The 16,296-nt window shown below is 31.2% G+C and overlaps 1 protein-coding gene across 4 annotated transcripts in view; it reads right to left on the bottom strand.

The window, feature by feature from the left end:
* The window catches only part of Ih (hyperpolarization activated cyclic nucleotide gated potassium channel Ih), a 151,612-nt gene extending 135,611 nt beyond the window's left edge, over positions 1-16,001 (bottom strand). For all 4 annotated transcript variants that reach the window (XM_068763993.1, XM_068763992.1, XM_068763995.1 and 1 more), the window contains exon 1: positions 15,950-16,001. In XM_068763993.1, the coding sequence (XP_068620094.1) occupies positions 15,950-15,996 (47 nt within the window). In that variant the 5' untranslated portion in view covers positions 15,997-16,001. The remainder of the gene's footprint in view (positions 1-15,949) is intronic.
* Between the last annotated feature and the right edge of the window lie 295 nt (positions 16,002-16,296).

The raw sequence follows: 16,296 nt of genomic DNA on the forward strand, positions 1-16,296 counted from the left end.
TAGTAGATTTATGTTTTTAGATACAATTATTTCAAAAGTGGGAGAGAGAGAAATAAGAACTCTTACGTTACTAGTCGTCGCCATTTACTTCGATATTCGATGGAAAAGTACTGGGCCTAGTGACAGAGAGATAAATTTACTTCGGAAAGCTTTCCTCCAAAAACTTATCAGTCGCTTTGGGGATATACCGTGGCTACCGAGGTCACCGAACTTACCTCCAATGGATTTCTATTGGGCTACCTCAACTACAAATGAGAGTTTACATTGAAATTACGGAACGCTTGTAAATTTAAAAGAAAAATTCATTAACGAATCAGCTCATATGGACCGAGTTTAGTGCAACGTGTGGCGTAGAACATAAGGCTCCGTTTTGAACAGTGTGTTCAAATCAAAGGAAAATATTAAGATGGAATAATCTTTTTTAAAATTAAATCCACATGTGTCAAATATAACATATTTCATTTACGCTTCAAAACATTAATCTTCTACCGGGCACACTTTGTCGTTTTATTTGATACTTTTGTATACCCTTTATGCAATTATTCTGGACTATTGATATTTCCTTTATATAGGAATAAGGTTTTAAAATAGGTTTTTAGACGCATTTTTGTGTGACAACGTTAGGGCAAAAAAATAACGATTAAAATATATATTAAAGTAATTGGCAGTAACATCACCAGAAACTTTACATTTAATAGACGCAGTTATTGATACCTGGAAAATACGTACAACCATGCATAATAAATGCATATTAAAAATTTAATCAAAAGTCAGCGTTTTTACAAGCATTATTTTTATTTATTTCGCTTATTAATCATGCCACTGTGTATCCTTTGCTACCGCCACAACCACCGTCTCCGAGCACTCTGTAATTACTAGGAACTACTTACAGACCAATAGTAAATCTTTTGCCTCATATATCCTTAGCCCTAATTTCTCTGTTTCAGCTCATAGACACCCACTGTACACACATAGTCTGGAACTATATTTGTAAGCAGTGGTATATAATATTATTGTGCTACTTAGTGCTATATAATATGCACAAAGAGTAAATAATTTGCGATTGTATCCCGAGAATCGAATCTGTAACCTTCGATCGGAAGTCTCAGTCCTCTACCAATGGGCTATCACTGCTCGAGAGCACTAATTTAGCCCTCTTTGATTTTTGAATGCTCCATTGTACGTTTTCTAAAGGCCGTCAATATAGCGTCTATTGCAAACAGGGAAATGTATTTTAAACTTTATTTATTTTAAAATTACACCTACACAACATTTTTATTTTTTGTGTCTTAGAACTATACCTAAAAATACTCAATATATTAATTTTAAATAAAGAACGGTTAACAATGTCTCATTTACTCCACTTTAGTCAACTAAAATCCTTGAAGAACGTGTGTTAGCTAACCAGTGTGTTTATTCGACATAGGAGATAATGCAGATTTTTCCGTATCCTAATCATAAGTAAGAAACATTTAAATGCTCCCTTGCCAAAGAATAATATATATTAGAAATTAAAATGCCTTTTATTAATATTAAAAAAATAAGTCTGTCCTCCCGCGTAAGATCATTGTAATACATTCTTATTGTTGTTGATCTATACTTTGTCAATATTGCTTACAATCATTCCTCACTTTCACATGTCAATTTATACAGGGTAATTGGTTATAGGTGCAAAAGCCTTAAATAGGTGAATGTATTGCTCGTTTGCTGTCAATTAATGTATGATTTACCTTACACAAAATCAATGGTTTCAGAAATATTAAAATCATAAAGATAATATAGCAAGAAAATAATTTTTCGGTAAAGTCGGATTTATACACAATGCGAAAAACATCACAATACAATCATTTATTTTTCAACTCATATTATTGCTGCTATATGTTGCAATTATGAAATTGTTACATTTCTATAATAACTACAATTTCTGGAGTTCTAAAAGAGTAAATCAAAATTTTAATTAGTCTATTAAATAGAAATCGTTTTCAGTTAAATTGATAAATATTGTATGAGCGGGTATAATTGAACAGAGCTCTGACAGTTTTAAGGTTTGTTGGGTATAAGTCAGCAAAGCTCTGACACTTTTTAGGTTTGTTAGTTGGTTGTTTATGAAATCGAGTAGATATTGATTGAAATTTTAACGAACACGGAATAGCGTCAAAGTCAAGAGTGGTTGATAATTAAAAATTGGAAATCGTAATCAACCGTGTCTTTCACTTTTAATCGGAAGATAGCATGATTTGGATTATAGCCAGAAACATGAAACTGGGTCATTGATAGGTCAATGATTTTCTATACTCCAGGGTGATTTTTTCATTAAAAGTTATATTTTAGTAAGCGTCAAAATTATTTCCTTTTGCTTATTTAAAAGAAAAACTCATATCAATCTGCAACATTGAAAATGTTATACTTGATTTTTATTGTAAACAAACATTTTTAATTTGATATTACGACTAAACTGACAGACGAAACAACAGAGGCTTAAGTAAACGCGAATAGACAAATTAATATATTCAACAAAAGGTTTTGATCTGTAATTTCACGTTTTATTTTGATATATTTTTATGTTATTACGCGCCTTAACGCGTTCACGGTAATCATTCAAAACCATTAGTGTATACATAAATTAGACTTCCTCTAACTTGAAGATAACCGCATATGGCAAAATGGTAATGTACTTTTGTGCACGCACGCTGTATAAATTTCGTGAAATTAAATCACATATTTACTACCTATATTACTAATATTTATAAAATATCAATTTCAAGACATATTCATAGATATAGTAGTACGTATGTATAACAAAGTGACGTACTTAATAACAAGCCTTTGAGTCCGCAACGCCAAAATGTATTGATTATCGAATATTGGAATGCATCCAAATTTCTAATGTTAATGAACAAAACAAATACGATGTTATTTACATTTTTAAATAATTAGTACCAGCAATGAATGTTGGTATGCAAAAATACAGACTATTTTATTTCAATTGTGCTCTCTTTCGTAAATTTGTTAGTACCGACATTATCATCGCCCTCATCATATAGAATAAGACAAATTAGAAGCAGACCGCATACAGCGTTCTCTAACGAGATTTTCATGGTCATATGTCCACTTTTAAAGTGCACGTCCTTCGCTTCGCTTGCAGGTCCGTGGCCTCCTGTCCAGAACCTTATGGCCCCAGCGGCCATATGCTCTGCGCGTTATGTGGCCTGGCCGGTCGATACCGATGTATTTAACCAAACTTTTTGTTTTGTTAAAACAAGTTAAACATGTCCGAAGTTATACTCCTAGACAAATTCAAAATCAGTAAAACAAATGTTTATCTGTAGTCCACTCATTGACCACAAGTTCTCTTTAAAATTAACTATCTTTGATGCAATTTAAGATGAAAACTTTTAACCCTATTACAACGTTCAAATGCTCCTGAGAAATAATGTAAAAATTCAGGAGGTATATTTTTTACGCTTATGGCTAATTAACTTATTTATTAGAGACATACTATTGATTGTGAGTTACCTTCACCCCTTGTTTGAACTTTCTATTTGTACGAAAATCATTGACGAAACCAAAATTATTCGTAATTTGTAGGATTTTAATGAATCAGTCAAAAATTGACCTCTAAGACAAAGCTTGGTTACTCTTGTCAGTTTATGGTATGTTAAAAGTTGAACCGCTCTGTATATTGTTTTGATAAACTTCCTTTATTGTTACCCTGGTTATCTCGGATGTGCTTAGATTACAATGCTTTTTAATTAACTCGTGCTATCTCCATTCTTGTGGCAGAGAGAGCATCAAACGCATGCAGTTGCCGTGTCAAGTGGTGCTTTGTATCTCCCGCCCCAACGTATTGCAGCGCACCCTTTTTGTGTCTTTTCTTTTTTAAGTCATCGTCTAGTTTCCCTGCGTCATTTTTAAGATGCCAAAATGTAAAAAACACACTTCTTTAAAATTTATGCTAAAACACCATCCAAAAGATTAGAGAGAGAGTAGATTAGAGAGTATTAATATTGAATTTTTTCAAATCAATTTAAGAAATTATATTGAATAAAATGGTAGGAATGCTTAAGTAATGAATTCAAATCCTATTAACAAAATTACTAAGATAATCGTTGTGAGAACTAGCCCATTATATTTAAAAGCAGAGGAAGTCTGTGGTTGACATTTAAGGCAGCATCTGAATAGTTCTGAATAGAACACTGATTATTCAAAACTCCTTCGCAATATTTAAACCTCCGCATTAGATTGTTAAAAAATAAAGGCTTACGACTTGAATGTTAAAATTAAAGCTACTGCAGAATATAATAAATGTATAGAAACTAAATAATTTTTAACATTAAACGCTAAGAAATAGTGGAAACTTGTTTCACTTTGTATTTGTATGTAAAGCCCGTAGCAAAATGCTTTTAAGATAAGAGAATAATTTGGTAGCAAGCAAAACGTGTTATAATCCTCTTGTACTCGCACATTCCTTTGATTATGTTAAAACGGAAAATGTGGATAATTTAAAGCTTACATCACTTCAGTCGCTAAAGTATTTGACAATAAAAAGTTTTGCATATTACATACATTTATAAGCTGATTATTAATAGGTGTCAAAGATTTAAAGGGGGCGAATGGATAGCTGTGAAGCTTTTACACCCGTTTTCAATCAACTTCTACAAAGTTTTCACTTTGAAATATGTTAATTAAGTTATTTATCCTATTACAATGCGTCGGGTCAATAACTTCTGGCAATACAATGTCTTCAGAGACAGATAGTAAACCTTAATTTAATTTTATACTTAGCATTTAAAATTTTGAAAAAGGTCTTTTTTATTATTGTTATTTATTATTTATGTTATTCATTATTTTTAAAACCATTGAGTTTTGGAAAGGATATACCATACATATAACTTTACTTTTTCGATTGCAAATGAACATTATCATATTATTAACATACAACATTATTAAAATACATTTACCGTGTATATTATGTACATAGCAACTTTCATAAAATTCATGGTAAAAATGTTGAACGTTTTCCTCGGGTGGTGCAAGTGTCAGCTACAAACCTTTTTTTTTAATTGTCAAAAAATTGAGACTGTTGGATGAACGGAGACAAATCTTTTTTGACGCTTAAACTGTTCCGTCTAGACTACCCGACTCTCTGTTCACTAATTCCTCTTCACGGAGCTTTTTTCAATATACAAATGTATTAAGCATTTGTCGAGTTCGTTCAATTTCTATAACCGTCTAGACGCAAGGGTTTTATTGATTTCAAGTAACAATACCTGTAGCAACATGAAACCGTTCAGTATATACACCAATATTTTAGTTCGTAAAATATAATAAGAGAGACGAGGTTTGCATTCTAATAAGAAATGTAAAATGTAAATTTGGTATACCCTATCCAAAAATTAATGGTTTCAAAAATAATAAACAACGTAATGATTGCAAGAAAATGTATTTTCGAATTTGATTTATTGTTTACTCTCTTTCCTTGCAAATTTTGTACTGCCAGAAATTACTGACCTGCAACATTCCAATATAGTTACAAAGTAATTACATTATACAGAGTATATTTTATTTATTTTATTTTTTTGGACACCATAGATAATAACTTAAAAAAAAAAAACAAAAATAGATAATTTACATAGAGGTTCAAGAGGCCTTATCGCTCGAGGCGATCTCTACCAGATAACCTTTGGATGGAGATGTGAGACATGAAAGAAAGGGCAGTTTAATAGGAGATGTAAAAATTTTGACGCTTATTGGCAAAAATGGTCTGTACATTCACTCCTTACAAGTTTTTACGCCTAAAAAAACCTTTGTGTATACTAATTATTATTTTTGTTACTATTTTAAATTATTGTTACTCACTTAAAAATTTATTGTATATAAAATCCAGGTCACGTTATAAATTATTGAAGTAAGCTTCTACGTAATTTTCATAAGGTTTTTGTAATAAATCTATGAAATTAAAATCTGGGCTCTCAATAACAACATATATGTTTAATAAAAATGTTACCTGCAACGGTTGATATATTTTACATAGTTAAAATCGTCCTGCTAAAAACTTATTTCGTCATCGAGTAAGACAACAAAAACGCGATATGTAGCAAAGCCAAATTAACCTTTCAAAAAACATGAAACTATTCTTAAAACATAGACAAACATATTTTGATATAAACTGTTTATAAAATTTTATGACACCAAGACCGTCATTAAGGCGATGTTTCAAATAAAGAGAGAAGTTTATGCCTTACAGTGGGCGTCTAGCGGCTCACATGATAGTGATAAAAATGATGGTTAAGTATATTTACAATTATTAGATATCAACTTAATACACGAACGTAATTCTGTAATTGTTTTTTAAAACTAAATTATTAACTATGTATCGAATTCATTTCTATACAGATGTACCAATGGGTCTTTTTTTCTTATTCTCAATAAAGGAACAGCACCGATCTTGATGATACAATTTTCGCAAGTGCCTGCATTACTCAGACAGAAATATCTATATTATTTATAATACTTCTATTTTAATAGTAATTTATTACATAAATTACCACAAACTAGGTTGCTGAACATCTTTCTGTATCGGTCTCTAGATTTTCGTATTTTTAAACTATATTGTAATAAGGCCAAAAGCATTTGTCATTTTCATATCTTCCTCAAATTATTTCCATACTTATTTATCGAATCAATTTTACTAACTCGATACCATCTTTCACATATTACATTTATGCCTTTCATATACTCTAAATTTATTTTTAATATCATATAACATTTATACTTTTCATATAGAAAACGCTAAGACAATTTTAATGTTTGAGTTACGGTTGGAAATACAGTTTTATGAATTTAACGTTTCCATCCCCCTGACCCATGAATATTCACACGATGTGCGAGGTCAGTCATTCGAGTTTATTTTCATTCGTAAAAAAAGATGTTGATTTGATACGAGCAAAAATGTAATGTTCATACGCAGCTTATAACGACAACATAACATTTTATTTTTTAATTTCCTAAATTTTTTTGTAACAAAGTTACTAACAAAGTTTTTTCTAATTTTTTTTTAAATTATTCGTAGTAAATTAATTTCTATTTTAATTTGCATAAATACCAAAACCGGTATGTGAAGTATTTAATAAACAAATAAAATTTTTTAATGTCGATATAATAAATTATCATCGTAGTCGATTTACTGCAAGGCATAGGTCTGTGACAAAAATATTTATAGGGAGATATACTATAATCGCCACACTTGGCAGGCGGGTTATGGAAAGCAGAGGACGTTACTGCTCTTCCTCTAAAAACTTATTTATGAGCTAGGGCAAATTAATGCTTTGTGCATGTTTAAATTATATATAAGGCTGTATTCCGAGACTAGAATCTGTGACATACCATCTACCTCTACCGCTGAGCTACCATTGCTCATAATAAATAAATATAAAATTAATTACAAGTTAAAAAGTATTTGCAATAATTTAACCCCGTTAATATCATGACTTTCACACAAAATGTAATATATGGGCTATTAATATTAATAAGGATTAATAATAAAAGAACCAATGCCTAGGTCAATACATAAACCAGCAATTTTAACTCTACACACAACTGTTTTAATATAATTAATAACCTTAATAATAGAAGAGTATACATATTAATTTTACATAAAATTTTTGTATATATATATATATGTTTTTCATCAAGGATTCCAATATTGTGATAAGAGAATTCCACAAATACTTGATTTGTTTTACGCTTCGATCAATAACTTGTCTTAATTGAAATTTATATAAACTCGTATTTATTACACACCAGATTTAATGTTAATACGATCATCGGGTATTTCTACAAATGGGAGAGAAAGATATTTATTTTAGATTAAAACATATTTTAAGATTTAAATGTTTATGGGAGCATATTAAAAATAAGTAATTATATCGCTATTATACAGGGATGATTGGTGACAGGGGTGTAAGCTTAAATGGGTGAATGTATAGCGTATTTGCTATCAATTAATATTTGGTACAACCTGTCAAAATGCAATAGATAAGAAATAATAAAAAACCTTATGACAATATAGTAAAAAAATCATCTTCACAATTCGAATTACTTCATATTGATATTTATTATTGTTTACTATCTCCCCCTGTAGACATTACCACACTGCCAGAACTTATTCGCCTGTTGCGTTACAATAGAAAAAAAAATCAATATCAAATAATTCAGAGTGATCACTTTATACATGTTGATTAGAAATAGGTGTAAAAGGTTTAAAGCTATTTGCTGAGGAATGAACTCTACGGTATCCAGGTGATCTGTTTTTACACGTATGACAGATCACCCCGTATAATACTATAAATATGAAAACAATATTCAAAAATATTATAGCTTTATCTACAATATTTATTAATGTTTTCTAATATTTTACTTTCAGAACTGCTAAATAGACACGCGGCACTTTCCTAGCGTTTAAAGCGTTAAAATAAAAATAGAACGGGCGTTGAGTTTTTAAAACTTCATAGACCGATTCTGGGTAAAACAATTAGCCTTACAGATTTACGCTCTCCTATCAAGCGCTAGTTCGGTACAAAAAGCACGCGAATGAATACAGTTCAAATCACTCGTAATTGAAACTGTTCCAGTTTTTTTTTAATTTCCACAGAATTGCCTTTTGTGGGCATTGATACTATTATAGCAGTTGTATTAAAATTTAATTTTAAATTTCTTTTAGTATGCCATTGAATTTCTTACATATAAATACATAATAGAGATAAACGATAACCTTAAAAAATATTTGTACGTCCTATGTATATATAGATAAGTGAATACATAGGTGTGTGTGCATGTTTGTATATATGCTTCAATGTATTTTCCTTATATGAAGAGCAAATGGTTTCCGTAATACAGTGTAATATGACGTCCTTTCCACACGTAACATAAGTGACATAGGGGATCGTTTTGGCCGGCGTTCGCTAGATAGCGTCATTACATTTCACACCGTATTTCGTTTTTACGATTTAATACCAGTAATCGTTTTAAAGATGGCAATATAAAATTTTATCAGATAGTTCTTTCGTCGACGGACGCGATTATTTAATATTTATCAATATGTATATTAAAAAGTATTTATTTCTGCCGTTGACGTAGGTGTCTATATTTGTCGACAAACAGTATTATCTAAGCGATTCTGTATTCCTGTTAGAAAAAAAACATAATAAGTTTTCCTTCTACTTGTTTTCAGCCGGTGGACGATCACTACAAGGCAAAGGTCCGCTCCAAAGATCGCCACGTTGTCTGGTCCTGCGCTGCTCACATCCAACGACTTCCTGCGACCTTATCTATGTCGTCGGTTTCCCTGGTGGAAGCCCTACCCCCGCCGCGTTTACCGGCTCGTAGTGGCTACTCGTGAACCTTTCGGCCCTTCGGTTCTAAATATAAAGATGCTAAGCATAAATGTAGTGCCAATAAAAATATTTTTACAGCCTTTTTAATTTATACACAGAATTATTAATTGCGTCAGTAATATTTTGAAGTGAACTCAAATTTCAAAACCCTAATATTATAATTCTTTCTATTTACGTAAATCTATTCAATCCATTATTTATATTTGGTGTAACGTCCTAAGAAAAACGTTGACGATAATGTCTTTTTCAAATGGTTTTCTACATGTGAACCGCATGTGTTAATGTATTTACGTCACGTAAAGTTCACACGGCATTCCCGTATACCAGTGTTCATTATGACAGTTCGAGAATAAAGAAAAAATGTGTATGTTTTGCATTTGCGACATATATAACGATCCCTATAACGAATAAAGGGTCTCAAAGCCATCCGGATTCCAAAATTATCAAAATTGTAACATAAAACCAAACATCTCTAAAACTCAAGAAATAATTTTTAACGATATGAAAACGCCAAACTGTCAATGTTTATCACCGACTAGGAAAAGATTTTAATGATTTTAATGACAAAAAATGTTGTAGCGTAAGTAACTCAAAAAGATAAATAATTATAAAAGGATTTGTTTTTTACATTATAAAAGGTAAATAGTTTTCGGAAGGTTTAAGTTAAAATGAAGAAAACTTTGATATAATCTAAAACAAATGTGAAAGAAAACTTGTCTACTTTGAGCTGGGGTTGCTTAAAACTGATTGCTGGATACTAGAATACTATATCCATTAGATGAAGCCACGAGTACCCATAGAATAAACGAGAAAAAGAGCTATCTGTATTTTCCTATTACTTTAATTTATTCGTCTATGTATGTTAAATATTAAAATCTCATGTGTTATCCTAAAACATTGTTAAATTCTATTCGTCGCAAATAAATATGAAGTTGTACTTGTAAAATAAAAAAAGTATAATGTTCATTCGTCTCATAGTTAAAGCAGATTCATTTTCGTAAATAATAAATACAATCCGATGTAAATTCTACAACGATAAAAACTCGATGTCATAACAAAAAATTTCATTGCACCGACGATTACGATAAATTTTGCACTTCGTTTCTCAAATTGCAACTGCACCAGTTTAAAGTCAATTTATCCGAACATATACAGCTATTATTGTTAGGTTTTGTGGGCTATAAAATAAGCCTGTGGTATACTCGAATGGTTGAACACAATGACATCAATTTCGTCGTATGAGCAATTGGCGCGAAACCAGAAATAGTAATAAAAAACATAGAACCGAGTGATATATGCATATATCCCTATAACATATATAACCGATTTTTTATACTACAGGTAAATAGCAGAGTATATTGATAACATTGTTTATTCTATTAATATTTATTTAACCAGAAAATATAATGCTATTTATGCCGTGCTCTCAAAAAACACCAGATAATACTAAATGGCAATTGCATGCATCTGGTAATGTATCTTCTTAAAAAGTAACTTTTTCCTTGGAAAATATAATCCTTAGAACATAATATCCATAAAAGCCGCTAAGTTAGTACTGCTGCATCAGTTGCCAAAAGTATCTATAAAAATAAAAATACTTTGCCAAATGAACTGACGAAAAACTTCGTAAATAGCTCGACCATTTGAAATTTAAAATGAAACACCAGTTCCTAGGTAATGAATCAATAAGATATATCGTGTCCAGTAATTAGTATTACAATGAAAATATAATAAAAATAAAGAAAATACATATTTTAATCAATAAAACATAAACCTTGAAATGAATCTTATATTATACTGTATCTTAATTTTTAAATAAAGTAGGTCCGACAAAATTAACACATCAATCATGAAATGCAAAGCTGGATAGCCTAAAAACGAATGAAAAGCTCAATGACTATGACGACTTCTTGACAAACAATTGCAAAGAAATCTAAATAATCATAAGGCTACTTTAGTGCACGGGTAACAATGTTTTACAGATTATAGAATGTTTTTAATATAAAACAAAGATTCTTATCATTTTATTTGATATCGTAGGTTTCGTGAGTAAATATTTTATCATAGTTTCCTAGGAAATAAATAGCGTGTGGTATAAAAAATTAGGGTTGATTCATCATATATAAATATATATACTCAAATGCTATATATTTATATATATATATATATGTATATATGTGTGTGTGTGTGTGTGCATATATATACACGTCATAATCTTAAAGGCATTAAGATAATTTAAATTATTGCTGTTATACATACATTGTCTTGTATGAGAAGTGTTTTAATATATAAATAAAGACCTTTCAACAAACCTAATATCCCGATCAAAAACATTTTATAACAAACACTGTGTTACAACAAACCTTATGATTTATTATCCCATTTTCACACCGTACGGTTTAAATTTAATTTCATATAGAAACTCGAAAATGTTCGTAACAACACAAGACAATAAAAATATTCAGAATATTAAATAAGGTAGAATTCCTGACATGAAAATATACTTTACTAATTTCTCTCGTTTTCTCTTTGGGCATTTGGTTAAATATTTTATAATGTTCGTGTTTAGCAATTAATGATATTTCCTTTCAAATAAGCAAAAAAGTAATACGTAATACTTTATTACAGTATTATACTGTACCATACTATGAGTTTGTAACTGTACAAAAAAACTGCAATACGTACAACCCTATATAGGTTTAATATAATAATAGTCTGTATTTACAGTTAAGATATCTTAGAAATATAATATTTAGTGTTTAATATAAACGAATAGTATTACTTTGCTAAATAATTAACAAAACTAAAGGTAAAATTAATATTGCAATAGTATTATCGGTATGTTTTCATCCCCTCTAAGCATCTGATGCGAGAAAACCAATTTTGTAGGTTATGAGTCCAAACTTTATTTTTATACAATTGACGAAATGCCAAAGTGAAGTTTCAACATATTGCTTTTTTGTGCTACGTTCATAATAATCGAGTTTTTCGAACTTGTTTATTACATTTTTGACGCCATCGTTGTTTGAAACTACAGACGCCCACGCCATATAGGCCTCCTCCAAAGATACGGGGTATTATGGCAGGGAGAGGATGGTGCTGCCTATCCTCTAGAAACTTGTTTGTAAGCAGTGGCAATCTTATGTAATTCATGTACGAAGTATAAATTATTTAAGATTGTATCCCGGGAATTGGATCCGCGACCTGCGATCGCCAGTGTGAGTCCTGTACCACTGGACTACCACTACTTTACTTACATTTTACGTAAAAAACATCGCAAAAAACTTATCTACCTATTATATTTATACATAAAAATTACTTTTTTTACTGAAATTAAGAGCTTAACGTACAAAAATTCTTATAAATATTAATTTTAAATGAAAACATGATTGACAACAGTCAATGACAACAATCAGATAATTAAGTAAATTTAGTAAAAAAATAATTGGTAAATTGCCTAACATTGAAGTTTGAAGGGGTCCGGTGTTAAAAATAAAAATTCAAATCGTTTCAGTTGATCAATTCCGAACGTTTTTCTTTATTGGTCGAGTTTCATCAACCGTTGGCAGTAGAGATCCAATACAATCGTTTTGCCCGGTGCTCGGAATTCGCTACGAACGATAACCTTTAATTCAACCGTACACATATCATCACCTCACCGTAAGCTAACCAGGTATGTAATTACTCTGTGAAGCTCGACTGTTCTTTGACCCTAACCTTTTGTCACGAGGTGTCTGTCCAGGCTTTCAGTGTTACATTTTATTCAAACATGTAAAACGAAGTTCTAAACAAAATCCTTTTGAGCAACCTAAACATTTTTATCCTACTCTCACTTATGCTGCGTTATATGTATTTCATCTTTTATGTCAAAAAAAAAACTACAAAATGGATCCAATCTAAGAATAAGATAAACTTTGTTTCACAGCGAATAATAGAAAAATTAAATGGTATTCAAACCAGCCAGTAACAAACAATGTAGTCAAAGAGATTTCATAATAACTTTTTACTTTTAATATACAATACTAATGTTTAGTTCTAATAAAAAATAAAACAGAGTATTAACAATGGAGCGTTTGAACAAATATGATTGCTTATTTAAAATAGTTCTTTATTTGTACGTGATATACTTTTTTAAATGGTTATTTTTTAATTTGTTATTTCATCAGATACAACGGTTACGTACACCACCTTAAACAATATATATATACATATACATATATATATATATTAAGGTTAGGTATACAATACATGTGTAATAGTATATTTATAATATATATATACTATTACACATGCACCATAAGAGCGTAAGCCTCTGCTATGTAATGTTGTCGTATTTTAACGTACCAGGTATGTAACAAAGGAGCGGCGTTTTCTTTATTTATTTTTATAATAATTATTATTTTTATTTACTTATAACGCAGTGGCACTTTTGCCCATTTAAATAAAGAGAAGAAATTTTAATTCAATTAATTATGTACTCGTCTTTTAATACGAAAACAGCCTTAGTATTTTGAATGCCATACAGTGCAGTAGTTAAGGAAAATTCGATTCTTATCAGTTATACTTCCTTCTCTTGGTGTTAAAAGCCATGGAAACGAGCTCTAACGAAGACAAAGGCGAGTTAAGTCTTCAGGTTAGATAAATGACTACGTTTCTCTCAAAAAGGATGCATCAAGATGGCTAACACATTTCAATTCCTTTTTAGGCAATAAAGATGGAGAGTCCCGACGTTTATGTATTTTTATCCTCATTGTGCCTGAATGAACTAAAACAATATTTGTTATTGCTTTAAATCGTAATTCGGTCGAGAAGAAGATAATCGCACAGAATTCTGTTATACAATTTTTTTAATAGTATTACAATATGTTTGTCAATGCGTTTCCCTTTGTGAATGCAAAAATATTTCGTAAGTTTTTAATTTCGCATCGAAAAGGCAAAGTCGTCTGTACAAAATGTATTAGTCAAATCCTATTACGTTTACATCTACTTTCGTTTTCATAAGTGTTTATTTTTTAAAGTTATCAATGGGAAATCTTATCTACCTCATTTGGATTATAAAGAGTGATTAGTCAAAGGTGTAAAAGTTTAAAAGGGTGAATGCATGCTACTCGTTGTTCAAAAAAAGGTCTTTGCACATATTAACAACCTAATATAATATTACAGAAAAATGTTACATTTATTAATTTTTACTTGGACAGATTGTAAATAATAATTATTTTTATACGTAGCAAACAGAATTTAAAAGCTTTTTCTTACTATTTTATCACTATACACCTATAACCAATAACGATGTATGAGAACGAAATTGATTTAAAATAACTGTAACGAAAATAAATAATCTTGACATATTGAAGCGTTGTCTTGTTTAAATATTATTTATACAGCCGTTTATTGTCGTCTTCCGTTTATTTAATTTATTAACTTTTAAATATAAGTTGGCAAAATTATTCGTACATCGGTCCACTCGCGGAAACGTAAGAGTCTAGACACTCCACGGAACGTTTTATGAACAGTCAGTCTCTCTATGCTATGAAAAAATAGTATATAGTGATCCGAGCCGAGAGTCTTCCTGGCATGTCATCGAACTTCAGTACCTCAAAAGAGGTTTTAGAGTAAGCGCTATCTCCGGACTTCCTCCTGACAAAAATCTGCAAATGCTACTTTGGTAGCAATTTAAGCCACCTCAAAAGATATTTCTGGCCAGGCCTGTATAAATCTATTGCTTCAGGTGTGCCTATTAGAAATAAATAAATTAATAAACTTTCTGCAATACATAATATTACTATACCAGTTTTTAAATGGGAAGCTTTTTTGTAATTATTTGTTACGCCTACAACTCTACTTCCAACAAGCGAAAGAGGCGGATTATAATAGTTAAAAGCTTTTGCACCCCAAGTGTTATTTTATCGTAAATGCTATAGTTACAGTTTTTTCTATTATTATTAGTGTCAAAAAGATGTTTTACTCACAAAGTATTTTCTGCCTTACTTTTATTAAGCGCAGACAGTTGGTAGAGGGATTGTCACTCTTAAAAACTAGAGCTTCTCTGAGAGACATTTTTTATAATAAAGAACTTAGTATTGTGACTATTTCTCCACAACACTTATTTAATAACATATTTACTAAAATTCAAAACGAATAAATAAATAATGGGAGTCATGTGATAAATACAAGAAATAAAAATATAATCGTAAATCTTTCTCGGATCTGAGTATATACATATGTAATAAAATTCCACAACATACCATAACCCTTCCTTTTCTTAGTTTTAAATCTTCAATTTACAGCTTTCAAAAGTTTTTACTTAATTGTAATATCTGGAACTTGGTTTATTCACTCATTTGCATGGCTAACATATGTACATCAAAAATTGTTAAATTTCATTTGAAAAGAACTGTTGGCTCTTCTCAGCAGATCAGCTTTTCGAGCCGGTAGTAAATTACCACTTATATCCTTAATAATTGACAATTCAAAAGAGCGTGTTAACGCCTACTTCAAATATGATATTTTGAATTTGATGTTCCTTCTACTGGCGGCGAGTTGATGCTACTTACGTGTTGTTAGCGGAGGAAAGCCTCCGGTGCAGGCTGCGCAGCGACATGGCGTACCCCTAGCAAGGGGGGCTACCGCTGCCCTTGCCACGCGGCCGTCGCAAGGCGCGGGCGCCGAAGAACGCGCCTTCTTCGTTACAGGATTGGGATCGCTGTGACGCCAACATGCCGGCCGCGCGGCCCAGCGCGTGCAGCGGCCGCACACGCGCGCGCCTGCCCCACCCGCACCCGGCCACCACCTCAATCTTGTCGACTCCTAGCTAGTAATGCTCTCTATCGGCCTGCGCGTGCGACACCGCCACGCATCGATCGCGACCCCAAATCACGGCACTATAACTCGCGTTAACTCA

This window comes from Battus philenor, unplaced genomic scaffold, assembly GCF_028537555.1.
Source record: "Battus philenor isolate CCGP_79_NKW_IND1 unplaced genomic scaffold, ilBatPhil1.0.hap1 SCAF_19, whole genome shotgun sequence".
Lineage (NCBI taxonomy): Eukaryota > Metazoa > Arthropoda > Insecta > Lepidoptera > Papilionidae > Battus > Battus philenor.